Consider the following 14,462-nt stretch of genomic DNA (forward strand, 5'->3'; position numbering starts at 1 on the left):
CTAGTAACTTTGGCTGATCTCAGGCAAGTGAGATGAGCTGGAAGTCTACAAGGAGATTTTCACAACATTTGTAAAAATCTATATGCTGGGGAAAACCTCATGAGTGGATGTTGAGGCAATCCTTGCAAAATATCTGTACAACAGAGTTGTAAATGTGTTCACCGTAGAACTTGTGAAATGGCTTGACTTCATTTGTTTTTTTAATTCAGCAGAACCAGGAGAACAGTTTCTAAGCAGTTTTATCCATTTAGAAGCTAGGTTTATATTGATAAAAAATAAATAATCTTCTAAATTTTATAAACATATCTGCTAGATATGATCATCACTGATGTATTGTAAATAACCATCCTTGTGGCATACTTCACTAAGAAATGAGACAAACTATTTGAAATTATGCACTATTGAAAACAATTAATGATGAACTAGATTATTCTTCCATCTACTAATAGTCTTCATGAATAGTCATCATATACAGCAAATACTTTGTCTTGTGTTGTAACTTCAGATTTTAAACAAAAAATTGCTAGGTTTGTGCTCTTAATTGCTTTTAATGCACTAAAAACACCACTTAAAATTTTGAGTACCTGCTTATTTATGAGGTGGCAAATCTAGGCTTAGTATTATTTTAGAAAGATTTTCTAGAAAAAATATTTAGACTTCACATAAAGACCTAAAGTAGTGGAGATTGGAGGAAAGTCAGTAGTACTGTTTCTGTTCTGGCAATGTATTTGTGGTGTTATACCTCTGTAAGATGTCGCATTCCCTGGGTCTTTTTTCTTCCTGCGTAATGGTTGCTCCTTTAGTTATACTGAAAGATAAAGTTCACTTGGTTAACAGTGACCTGCTTCTTTGCTCTGCCTTCTTTCTTTGCTTTGTCCTTTGCTTGCAAGTTTGTAGGTGCTTAACTTTTCATTTAGCACTGTAGAAATCAGTATAGTTTCTGTCGCCTCCATTTCCTGAATCAGCAATATCACACTGATACAACACAGTAGTGTTAGATCAAGAGTATGTCTTCATAGAAATTCATAGAAATATCAGAAATCCTGGTTTTGATTGGTAAATTAACAATTTGTGAATTTACTGACAGACTTGTAGAACGAAGTCTGTGTGTTAAACTTCCCAATTTGTTTGTTTTACTTTAAGATCCTTGGGGAGGGAAATCTCAAGCAAAAGCATAAGCAAGAAGCTGTCTTGCAGCTGTCACTGACTCAAAATTATTGTCTTGTGATTTCAGGGACTAAATTACATGTTGTGTTAGCCTGTGATGCTGGATTTAAAGCAGTGGTTGTACTTTCATACACCAATCATTCTAGTTTGGGAAATGATGTTTTTGAAAGGATTAATTGAAAATTCAGTTAATGTCAAAATTATGGAAGTACTGAACAGTTGGTGCAAAGTTGAAATAAGTTGCTGGACAATTATAAAACGTTGTCATTCATGTTCTTTATACTAGATTACTCTGTCCATTTCTAAATTAAGGTGACACAAGTTAAATAATAGCAATGTAGAAATTACTAATTATCCATAACAGCCAGTGTGACTTTGAAAAGTTGTAAAATATGTATCATTAGACTCCGTAGTAAAAGCTGCTGTCACCTGTAGGAATATCTCAGTGGCATTCTGAATCAGCCTGAACTGATTCTTTTCAACCTATTCTGCTATTCAGAGGCTTACATTGGTAAAGTTACAGGTGTATATATTGTTGGCTGTAGCTTCCTCTGTGGATAGTCTCTGTAGCATCACAGTTCATCTAAAATATAAAACCTCAGCATCTTATTAGAGCAGGTGTGACTTTAATTTGTGTAATCCATACTAGATTTTTTTGCTTATGTCTTTCTCTCTAGTCGCCACCTCAGCAGCATCAGTTTGGGTGATCCTGGTTTTCATGATCGGATGAATAGGGTCATCTGAAGATCATGAATAATAAATAGGCTCCACCTGTAGAACTATTCCAGCAATCTGTTTCTGTTAAAATTCAGTTTATGCTGTACACAAATAAAATGTCAACTGATAATGTTTTTTAAGATGGCTGTGGCAGGATGGTCCACCCTGAACAGACCTAAAATCCAATAATGTGTACTATGCAAACCATCATGCAGGCCATCATGCAAGCTATCATGCAAGTTCAGCTGCTGGCACCAGGGTGCTGTCTTGGTGTTAAATTATGCTGAGACCATCCTGGTTCACCAGACTTCAAATATACATACTTTTTTGCAAACAAGATGTGACAGATAAGCTAGTCTGTGAGCTTGTAAATCTGTGACTACCAGTCCATCACTTCATAACTATAAAAGCCCAGTCCAACTTCCATATAGAAGATTTTTTAACATACTTCCTTGAAGTGTGGAGCTTCTCTTGTGAAGCAGGGACACCTCTTCATGGTTATTCCCTAGGAGTTAAGAGAAAGGGAGAGTTCTGCCCACTATCTTGTGTGGTGAGTTATATCAATCTCTATTTAATAATTATTTCTTTTGCTAGCTTCGATACAATTGCTTTAATATAATTGCTTTGTTACAGTGCACTATATTACTTTGTTATATAATACTCTACTAGTAGATTTTTAGCTTTTGCACTGTGTAGTAAATACTTCTGATTAAGATCTTTCGTCTGTTCACCTGTTTGTTAATTTGTCATAATAAATTATTTATTTATATAAATATATCTGTTTTGCCAACATTAAAACCTGTGGGACAAAGCGGTTTAATCATACCTCTGTAATTCCTTTAAATTTAAGCTGTTAACACAGTCTGAGGCTAAGGTAGGATTCAGCTGCACTTAAACCCTTCCCTGAGAAGGAGTTTAGAAAGTAAGGGAGTCCTTTCTGCACCTCGAGACTTACCAGCAAGGCTTTGCTTTTTAAAACTTTGTCTAAGCCTTCCACTCTCCAGTGACAATGGCAGAGAATTGTTCAGAAAGGTATATAAACCATTCATTTACTGTCAGGCTCAGGTTTTATAACATCTGGTGTTGATGCTTGCTGAAGTTAGTCAGCAATCTAAAAAGGCCCATGCTATGTCTTTGGAGTCCAGGCTGTGTAATCATAGCAAGGTGACATGTATCTTATCTTACAATCTGATAACAACCCATGGCGTGGTGTTCATACATGGCATTCTTTTGGTAATGTGCAGAGAATCTGATCAGCCCATCCTTCCCAGCCTACCAGCATGACTACACATCTGACATCTAACTGCTGTCTTTTTATTCACTGTCTTGCCTTGTAAGAACTCTGGATTCTCCCAGCCTACCTGGAAAGAACTTACAGGCATTGCTCTGTCTAATTCAAGAGTACTGGAAAATGTAAATAATCATTAGAGAAGATGTGCACATGCAAGACTTCCTGTTCTAAGGGGGAGGCATTGCATCCTCCAAGAAAAACAATGTGCATCTAGGCCCAGATTCCCATGAACTTCTTTCGAAGGCAAAAGCATCCGTTTCTTCCTATGAAGGTAGATTTCTTAACTGCACAGAGTCAACATCCAGCAGTTCATCAGTGTTGCATGTCATACTCAAAACACTGTCCATAACTTTAAAGCAATCAGTTTGCATAGCTGGTAGCTGAGTATGAGCATAATACCTTGATTCCTTCTGTTATCTATACATGGTAGACATATCTCCCTTGGGTTTTGTCAGTGTACTGCTGAAAAGGTGGGACTCTTATCCAAAGGAGATTTAGGGATGGATAGTTATACTTTGTTATTCTGTTCAGCTCACAAATGCATTTTCCTCTTGTTCTCCACTCATGCAAAGCAGTTAGAAATGGGAAGTTGCTAGCAAGAAGTTAGTTCCAGGATCTTTTAGTACATAAAAGGCCAGGTATGGAACTATCTGGTTTAGAAGTAATTCTTGATAATATTTAATAATGGTGATAGTCTAGTCGCAATGTTTTGTGAGGGGAAAAAAAGAACCCAGCATTTCAGGGGGGGTTTTTTGTTGGGTGATTCTTTTGGGTATTTTTTTGTTTTGGTTGGTTGGTTTTGCGGTTTTTTACTTGTTTCCTTAGTCTGGCAAAGAATTGCTTCTTTTATTTGTCTGTCTTCTAGTATATTTATGTAATTTTTCTTTGTATTTCCTGCCTCATAGTACCTGTGTTTTAGCAAGCACCCTTGGCTCATTGACTTGTTGTATATCTTCCTGAACTATTTGTTTTTACTAGTAGTGCTTTTTTTCCACCTTAAACCTCTGAAATATATCTTTAGTACTAAGTCATGCTCTTCCATCTTTTTTCTATTATTGAGAAAGGTGCTACCTTGCCTTAGTGATCTTCTCTTAAACTGCTGTGTTCTGCCCCTTACTAATCAGTTATTTTGGAAAGGGTTACACAGTTGCATAATAACCCTTTACACTGACTGTTGTGGTGATAGTTCTCTTTCCACAGCTGACCTAGGAGTCACTCTTACTTTCTGCAGCATCCCAGGCTAAGGGACTCTATTTGGTTCTATGCTGTTGCCATTGGGTTTGGCCATTCAGCCTTATTTAAACTGCCTCCAAATGACAGACTTTCTGTCATTTTGGTTCATATGTTACTGGGTTGAAGACTGGACCCCAGTAACTATAGGTTTTGTATGGCTGAATACATCTTATTACATATTTAAATTATTTTCTTGGGGGCTTCCTGTAATGTTGGGATGCTTTTTTTCCAAAGACTTGAGGTCACTTCCCTGTAGTGTCTTAAGACTTTAAATATACAGTTGGCGTATGCTTCTGACAAGAAATTCTGTTTCTGTAGGCAAATACTTGAGGTTTCTTAAGGTATTCTTCAAGTTTCTATTTCCTCTACATTACCCAAAATATTGTGCTGTTTGTGTTGTGTTACTCTTGTGTGTGTTCAGATCTCTGTTAAAGTGGTAAACTCTTTAGCCACAGTCCCTTGAGTCGGATCCATTCATAGTGTATATCTTTAGCTTTGGAAGGAAGCTCTGAGCATGCATCTTCCCCTCTGTTTGTTTATCTAGCTAATAATAAGCTGCCAGGATACTTAAACAGCTTCGTGGCTGGCATCCAGCCCTTTACCCAGTAAAGGATCTTGCTTTGGCTTTCACTGGAGAGAATTCAGATTTAGAATAAATGTAACACAATACTTGAACACTCCCAGTTCAATCTGGATGGGAGCTGGCTTTCCCTTTTTCCTATGGCTAATTCATGACTGAAAAGGTTAAAACAGAGATCTTACAAGATTCTTGGCCATATTGCTCTACAAATACTTGGTCTCCTTAAATGTGGCAATACAAACTTCAGCTTTACCTTCAGCTGGTGAACAGGAGGTGATTAGTAGCTGCCAGTGTACTTAAGTATACTCAACTGCATGTAGCTTCTTCATATAATGCAACCTGGGAACTTTTGACAACTGTGCTGCATCAATGTATGTAATGACCACTAGGTTTGAAAACATAGTGCTAAAACAGTATTAGGCTAGCAATGGGATTGACTTAACATCTACCTTGAGCAGTGAAGTAATATTATTACAAAGCAATACAGAATATTCAAAATACTGAATGTGGTTTGCCTGTTATGTGATGATGGACCCTTGAGTTCCACTTGAATAAAGGAGGGAAATATACAACTCTTTCCAGTATCGTGTTCAGAACAATTATTTCTTACTGAGGCTCCTTCAGCAGGTTCAGGACTGCAGGTTCAGGACTTCTAATGTTTGGACTGTAGCTCCAGTCTTTTAGGTTGGCTCTCCATGTGACAGTCTGTCATCCTAATGACTTACTACAGTCACATCAAACAAGACTGTAGCAAATGGAAGTGCATCACCTGGTGAAAAGGGATGAAAATAGAGAGCAATTTAGGTGAGAAAACACCTTTGTTACCTCAAGTATGGCCTATTTTGCCTAACCTGAAACACAATCTGCCTTGCAATACAACCTTTCTGACCTTCCACAAATATTTTGGTCTGTGTATCTGTTGCCAGAGTAGGATTCCTCTCCTACTCTAACACCTCAGTCCTTCATCTCAAGTTCCAGGCATGCTGCTCTTGTGTGCTGAATGCCCAGTTCCCTGCTGGCTTCACTGTGGCCAAGGTTTATCCCAGGTTAGTTGATTTAGTCTTCCTAAAAGACAGTGAGTGACAGCCAGTTTTCTCAATGCAGTTTGATAGTCTGGTCATGCCAACCACAACGTCTGACTCTTGCCTTGTCAATTCCTTTCTTGTTCTTCCACTTCCGAAAGAAATAAATATCTTCATAATGAGTTGCAATAAAAAAAGCAGAGGGAGGGGACTGGATACTAAATTAAAACCGAGAAAACAGGTGTTTTATCATCATTACTTTGTAACAGTGTGTGATAAACTAAAAAAGGATCCAATTAAGACAAATCATGTTTCACTATCACTTTTTCGTAGTTTCCTTTTCTTAATCATACAAGGATATTTACTGTGGGGTTTTAATGTACTGTTACATGACAGAATGGCTATGATTGGATAAATAGGCCTAAGATTATATGGGAGTAAAACAGTGCCATCCAGTAAGAAAAATCTCAAACGTAGTGTTGAAAGAATTATTTTAGTGTTTCTTGGGCTGTTTACATGTTTGTGTAATCAAGAAAATGGCTTTATTTAAAGCACGAAGAATGAAAACAGAGTAAGATTGGCCAGATCTTTCTTTTTATATTGTTAGTAACTGAACTTGGGCATGACAAGGTAGGCATCATACCATTATCTTAAGAGAATTTTGGGGTGCTGAGAGTGTTCACAGCTTGAACTGGAATGGTAAGAATTGCCATACCCATAACTGCAATGGTGATATTTGGAAAAAAAAAAAGTCATCAAAATAGGAACATTTCTTAAAGATTGCTGTGATAAAGGTATACCCATATAAAACATGAAAACTTCACCAGTTGTCAGTTAATGTACCTAAAACTGTAAAGGAGGAAGGACGGAAGGTCACTTCAATTTCCACAAAAGCTTATCAGATTTCTATTTCCATGAAGAATATTGATGTGGACTAAAACTTGGCCTCATTACCCCCATAAAATGTATTTGAGATTCAATACACTGAAAATAGAGTAGAGTGGTAGCTGACTCTAACTTTAGTGCTACTGAAACGTGACAGGTGTGCAATCTAGTATGTGGATGTTAATGTTTAGAAAGCTCCTATCTATTTAAGCAAACAGAAAAAAAGTATCCTGTCAGCTTTTTTCAAATTTTCTGACATCATTGGTATTTCTAATGTAGCCTTTTGGTAAAAAATGATTTAAAGCAGCATTTCAGTGTAGTAACATTTGCCTCTTTTCTGCTACTGCTTTCTGTCTTAGCATTTATATTGTTAGATTCTTTCAATACAGTAACTTACATCTAGATGAATGTAAAAGAAGAATCTTTTTACATGATTATGTGAGCCACTCTGAAAGTCTACAGTTTGTTGTTGCCTTCGTTTTGCCAGTGTAATAGGGTTCCAGCTAAAGGGTGAAAGAATTTAAAAGGAATTTAATTGCTGTGTAATAAACCTTATCCTTTGGTGAGGTACTTCATTGAAGCTAGAGAGTGAGTGTTTTGTGACAGAAGGGAAAGCTGAGGGGGATGGGAGGAGGAGGAAGCTACAAAATAACCACGACTGGCCTCTCTGCATTCCTGTAGGGCTTGCTTTTTTTAAATTTGGAAGCTGCTTTTATAGATGCTCCTCCAAACAGGATTGTTTTTTTTTCATACTGTCCCATTTAGACTTTGGAATGCATGGACGAAAGGGCAGGCCCCCAAAGTGACTTTCCAATCTGTTTTTGCGATTCCAGCCAAGTTCCCTTTAATGTATGGAGCGGGTGAAGTTGAGCTGACTCTTATAATATCACAGAACTCGGGCGCAGCTGCTGCTTTAAGTGGCACTGTGTGATAATACAACAGCTCTGCTATTTACTGGGACTCAAGTGCCTGGACTGGCAGACAGAGACATTACATGAAATCCGAAAGCATGAGGATAAAGGAGATTTCTTTACGGCAAGATCCTGATCTAAGAAAGGAGTTGGCATTGCTAGCTCGAGGATGTGATTTTGTTTTACCTTCTAGATTCAAGAAGAGACTGAAAGCTTTTCAGCAGGTCCAGGTTTGTCTTTCTGTTCTTATACAATTAAGTTATTGTTGTCAGTTTTACCTTCACAGCCACACAAACTGGCAGAAATATATGGAAGTTCTTGCTAAAGTAATCCTAAAAGAAGGATTTTGATAGTCTGTTCCTTATATGTTGATTTCTTCTGTGTTTCAGAAGACTATGCAGGTAGTTTTCTGCAAACAAAAAATGAGAGTTTGCTGAAGCACATATCACAGCTAAAGTACAATGTTTGCACAGAGGGATATGCAGTGGAAAGTTGGTGCATTTGTTGCTATTAGACTTTTAAAGACTGTTTTCCTTGATCTGCATAATCATGATCGGCATGCATTTCCTCAGGGGATTTAATTTACCTTTTACTGGAACTGTGAATGTAAAATACACTGAACTAGGCTGTAACTTTACTAACGCAAACATAATATGCTAAAAGGTGCTTTCATACTTACATGATGATCCCGAATTCCTTTAGATTTTGGACTTTCTATTTGGATGAGAGCAGTTGTTGCTACATGGTTCACACATGCCTCTGCTGTTTTGCAGCAGTCAGTTAAATCGACCATTTTAAAATGAGCTCATAATTGAGAATAGAAGTATTTGAAATGTAAAATTAGAAGGAAAACTACTTATAGAGTAACTGTTCAAAGAGATTATCTTTTTGGAGTGAGAAAAAGTGTGCAGCTTTTTTTTGAGAAATTGAAATTTGGTATTTCCTCAAACACACTTTAAGGCATTTGGTGGTATGTGAAAACATTCACTTTGTCCTTACCTCACCCTCGCTTCTAACTCATATACTGAAGGTATATCAGCGATGGCATGTGTGACTTTTTTTTCCCCCTTTTATCATTAAGGAAAGTTTATCAGTATAATAAAAATTACATTATCTTAGATTTTTTTTGCTTTAAATCATTCTAAATATAGCCTGCTACTTAATTTTGAATTCAGTGCACTAGTGTCCCTTTCAGCTGACCTTCAAGAGAGGGACATAGAGCACTATGACCCTAAGAATGTGTTAGCCTTCTGACTTCTATATTATTTTTTTTTTAATCTGACCTTTATAAGCAATGTTTATTCCTTTGTGCAAAGCAGAATGCAAGTGTTGACTGTGCTGGTTTATACCATTCAGCATAAACATGTGAATGAAAGGATTTTTGTCATGTATCTTTTGTGCTGAAGTGGAGACAGAGAAAGGAGCTTGTTGACTAGAGACAGCGTGAAAAGAAAATGCTATCTTAATTACTCAAAAATTGTGGTAGCAGTTAATATTTAGGTACCTCAGAGCAGAAGGCAAGTTTAGTCTAGTCATGTCATCCTGTTGTGAAACAAACACATCATTACCTTGTGTGGTGCCTCTTAACTTGATCCGTCTTTCATCGAATGATAGTTGGATCACTTGTACTTTTACAGGGCTTTTTTATGTTGACCTAGAAAACATCTCAGTGTAGTATGGTAATTCATACCTACAAGCAACTGTCTACTTTCAAAAACAGCTTGTCTAATCTGTAGGGTTTTCTCTGTTTTAGCATGCTACTGGCTATAAACTTACAGTGCAGACAATGAGCAAATATTTTTGATTTATAACCAGACTTGCACTTCCAGGGTAAATGGTAAATGTAGAATAATGTATGATAAACTACCTTAATTGGATTACAAAATTCTTTGAGCAAAACAGAATTAATAGAAGAATAAAACTAAAATATGAGGTCAGTCATGGATTAGTTTGAAATAAAATATTTTATCCAAGGTTCCTTTTTTAAATGGTGCTTTGCTTCAACTTCATGATTTTAAGGAGATGTTTTGGAAGTACCTTCAAAAACTAAGTATGGGTGCTAGTAACTGTTGATACAGAAGCTGGGCATTCTTTACCTGACACTTAATGTTAATTTCAACTTGACCTCATAGGTTGGGTGCATTTTAAGGAACAGCTATTTATCAGCTACATAATCCTAAGCCAGTATCCTAAAATAAAAAATCAGTAACGGTGGTGGAGGGTGAGATAACATGTGGCTCAACATCTGTTCTGAGCTGGGTTGAAGTGACTGGGTCTTCCACAGGTTCCAGGAATTCTAAGGCAGTGGCTTTTCACGTAGGGCCATGTAAATAAGTAATCTGTGTAGGTAATCCCATCTGGTTTAGAAGAGGTGGTCATTAGAGCATAGCACATCAAGTTTCTTGAAAATCTTTAAATAGACAACCAGTAGTGAGGTGGGTTATTCTGGAAAGTGGTGGAATAGACTGTTCTTCAGTTTTTGTTTATTAGTGAAAATTTATAAAACTGAGCAAAGTAGGGCTTTCTGGAAAGATCTGTTTCTCAAAAGGAGGATAAAACAATACACAACTGTTGAAATGTTCTCTATTACTTTGGGGAACTGAATTTTTTAGTAGGTAACTCAGCATAAAAGTAAGTAGAACTTCAGTCCATCTACTCCTGACATTGGTTCTAGGACCAAAACCTTTCTTAGGTACTTAACACCTACAGGATATATTGAACTGGAAATGCAGCACTTCAAGAGCCACTGTCCATCTTGCTCATCAATTTATCTGAAACTTTGGAAGGAGAAGAAACTCACCACGTCAAATGTACTGGCAACTGAAAGATGTGAACTGAAAGGCTTAATACCTGCTGATAGCTGAGCAGCTTGTTTTGGCTGGTAACATTCCTACCTGTCTGAGTTGGAATATAAGCACCACTATTGTCCCAGCTATGTGAGGAAAATATATCTGAAGTTTGAAACAAAATTATAACAGAATATAATACATCTTTGTATGTGACATGCTTATACCTGTGTAACTCAGTGTTACTTAAACTAGGAAAATAAGTATTATTTTGCTGCTTAGGGGCCACATCACCTAACAAAACAGTTGAGTTCTAACTTTAAAACCAGACTTTTTTTAAAGTCAAATAAATTTGTGCTGAATGTAATGATTAAAAAAACGGAGGAGTGAAAAAAAAGCTGGCCTAAATTTTGAATTAATCCTTTCAATATCAGTGCCAGACCTGAGTGCTGGCATGTTTTCTGATACTTTTAATGCATCATAACTTTATCTGCTGTTAGTACTTGGTGATTCCTTGTAGTAGTTGTATGTGTCACAACTCCCTGTGGAAATGGAGGACTACTAGTTTCCTGACCACCTGTTAATGATACTAAATGCTGCTTATACATGCTATTTATGTCAGCTGTATGAGGACTATTTCTTCAACTTCTGCAGTGCCTCACGAGATTGGCTTTCTTTCTGAGTGAAGTAACTTTAGAAACTGGTGCCTCTTGATCACTTTTACACTCACTTGTTACCAAAATGCTACATAAATGCTGGTGGCATGTTCAAGACAGCAACAAATACAGAGTCTGTAGGTGCTAATGTGTGCTGAGCTGATGTGTGGTTGTGATGTAGAGCACCCAGTTATTCTTTTAGTCATGAAGACAACATTCTCATTTCTGAGGAAAAAATAATTTCAAAAATTTAATTGAGACGGTTGGTTTTACAGCTGTAAATCAGAAGTATGTTGTGCAACAATTAGAGACTTCTGGCAGCACAGCTTTCCTGTTAACATCAGTTTTCCAATTTAACATCGTTTGTAGACCTTTTAACACCCCAGAGGGAGGACCTGATACTCATTTTTACATAATACCTTTACATCAGGCACACAAATGCTTTGTTAAAGAACACAACCCGAGTGTTTGCTGGGAGGGCCAGAGATGGAATACAAATCTCATTCCAACTGTAGCTAATAGTTATACTTGATGCTAGCTTGCTGATACAATGCCAGTTTTCCAGAGCTAATGCCAACACTTAAGACACAATGAAAATATATAAGCTGCTTGCTGAGCCTTGCTAGTCAAGATGAGGCTTTCCATAAATGGAAAACTACTGGATTTCCATGTTTTAAGCTTTAGCCTCTTAAAGGAAGCTGTAAGCAAACTGGTAGGTTTTTACTATTTCTGCAATGGAGGCTCCTGGTTCAAACTTAAAATGTATTGCTGTAATTAAATTATTATTACAGCAAATCTGTACTGTTTCCATAGAGAAGCCAATATGGTGCAAGTTTGTTTCAGCTTATTTGCATGCATGTTTTAAGAGTCTAGATGTCAGTTCCCTCGGCAGCTAAGTCTTGTGACTCAGCAATTCAGCATTGAAGAGTTCTGATGTATTTATTCTTCCCTTGGAATAAAAGATCTGCTATCCTTTTCTCCATTTTAACATACTTCCCATGCCTCTGTAATCAAATGCTACTAATACTAGATGTTCTGTGACTGTTGATGCTAGAAAACCTGAAACAATTTGGCACATCTTCATACAAAATGTCCTTCCATTTTACAGGGCAAGAGGGATATGAGATTATTTTTGCAATTGTCCAGATCAGAATTTTTCGGGGCACCACCAGGCAAGCAGTTGACAGAATACTTGCTCCAACTGTTGACTTTGCAGCTCAGTAGCAAGGCTAAACTTGGTGATATTTTTCTTCTTGGAGAGCATTTTTCTTAAAGTCAATTGCATCGAGTGATTGAAACTTGTTTTGTTGTAAACATGGAAGGATAAAAAGCTATTGCAGAGCTTAAGTGGATGTCTGTCTAAGCTGTACTTGTTACTTTTGATGTTGAACTGATGTCCTGTCCTGACAAGGGCTTTTTTTCGGTAGACAGATGTTAGAATTGTCTCAGATGTAACTAACTGTTGGGGACTTGGCTGTGTACAATCAAAATGATCACGTACTAGGAGGATCTTACCAGCTTGTCTGCTGAGAACAGTTGGGGTAACAGAATATGCTGGACAGAAGAACTGATTTGACTTATGATCAGGGTATTTTCCGAGTAGGAGTATTTTCTGAGAAAGCTGCAGATATATGGCAAACTGGATATTAGTGACTGGGGTGTACTTAATTTAACATAATTCATAAACTGGAGACTGTTTGACAGGCACTAGTAGTCATACAGTGACTAATATTTTTCACTACTTCTGTCTTATCACAAAATGTAAGAGACATTGCATTTCACGGGGTAGATTTTTCTGAAGAATCTTGCTTTTTTCCGCTTCATAATCTGTACTTTTTTCCATTTTTAAATTAGTAGGGCATTTGGAGGAGATAAAAAATATTTTCACTGGTCAACCACGGCAAACTCTTAGAGGGTCCTAACTCTAAAGCCTTTGATAAAAGTTTTGTCAGCAAATAAAAGCAAGTTACTGATGGACGTGCATGTAATATGGAAAGGTCTTGTGTTCCTGGCTTTGAGGGGAGGGAGGTAACTACCTTCATCCATTTTGTCCCAACCCCAGGTCTTTTCTGAATAAATCAGTAAACTCTTCTTACCGCATAACTTTTGATATTGAAGCTCTATGTGACTGTACAAAAAAAACCCCAAACCTGTGCAGCCATGTTAAGGGGCATTTCTGTGGCAATAATGCTTTTGCAATTGCATCCTCCAGTTCCCAGTAGGACTGCATAATTTATTTATGTCAGCTATACCAAACTGCAGATCAGGAGAATCCCAGTGTTTCCAAAATCAGAGTTGTAGAAGAACTTGGGTGAGAGATCTGTTAGTGCAGCATATATATTACTGGAAGGGAGAAGATTGAGAAGTGTGTGCTATAATAGTTAGGTATCGTGCAGAAAAATGCCATTTTACCTTAGATGAAGAGTTCAGTCTTCACTGAACTAGTGAAAATCAGGTTTTGACCATTTGAAAGTTTCCCAGGGTTTCCTTGTTTATTTTATGCTTCTTTTGCATGTGTGCATGTGATATGGCTTGCCTGTGGTGGCCGTTCACACATGCTTTTAGTTGAATGTGGTTTTAAATTCAATACCCCAGATGGTAGTTTCAGGTAGCAGCTTTTCCTGGATGCCACTACCTACTGTCTCCTCCTACATGAGAATTAACGCATTTTCCCAAATAGGTTTGTGTAGATGGTTCAAAGTTTTGCATGCTCTGAGGCTTCAGTAGCTTTTTATTGAGGCTCATTTTGGCTGTTTCAATTTGTCTTGGTTAAATAATTAAGAGTAACTAGCTGAACTACTACTTATGCTGCTGTCTTTAGACTTAAAATAAGGGGAGAAATTAGCTTCAGGTAGCAAACAGCTAACAACCCCTTTTTTTTAACCTCAAAATCTGAAGTTACCATACAAACAGTATTTCAATGACAAAACTCAATTCTAGTTTGTTAATAAGCTGAACTTTCCAACACTGAATTGTAAAATGAATGTGCAGTCTTATCCCTGTCACTTTGTAGCCAGGGATACTGTAGAAGGATTGATATTCTGCTGTTGATGTTTGGACCACAGTAGTGAGTCACTGCACCAGAGGTACAGTAGAATTAGATCCTGAGTGATTAAAAACAAACAAAAAACCAAGGAGCGTCCAAATCTACTAACTCTTGTGAGCTTTCTGTTTGTAGTTTGGCCACCATTTGCCAGAACAGAAAGGGTTTTAC

General features: G+C 37.3%; 1 protein-coding gene across 3 annotated transcripts in view; it reads left to right on the forward strand.

Moving 5' to 3' along the window:
• PPP2R3B (protein phosphatase 2 regulatory subunit B''beta) overlaps positions 1-14,462 on the forward strand; it is a 47,969-nt gene that overhangs the window by 8,797 nt on the left and 24,710 nt on the right. Inside the window, exon 1 of one of the 3 annotated variants that reach the window (XM_064646209.1) lies at positions 7,707-8,036. The exons of the other annotated variants lie outside the window; for them this stretch is intronic. Coding sequence (XP_064502279.1) covers positions 7,890-8,036 — 147 coding nt within the window. The 5' untranslated portion in view covers positions 7,707-7,889. Of the gene's footprint in view, positions 1-7,706; positions 8,037-14,462 lie in introns of those variants that run through there. 3 annotated transcript variants of the gene reach the window in all.

This window comes from Pseudopipra pipra, chromosome 2 (genome assembly GCF_036250125.1).
Source record: "Pseudopipra pipra isolate bDixPip1 chromosome 2, bDixPip1.hap1, whole genome shotgun sequence".
Classification (NCBI taxonomy): domain Eukaryota; kingdom Metazoa; phylum Chordata; class Aves; order Passeriformes; family Pipridae; genus Pseudopipra; species Pseudopipra pipra.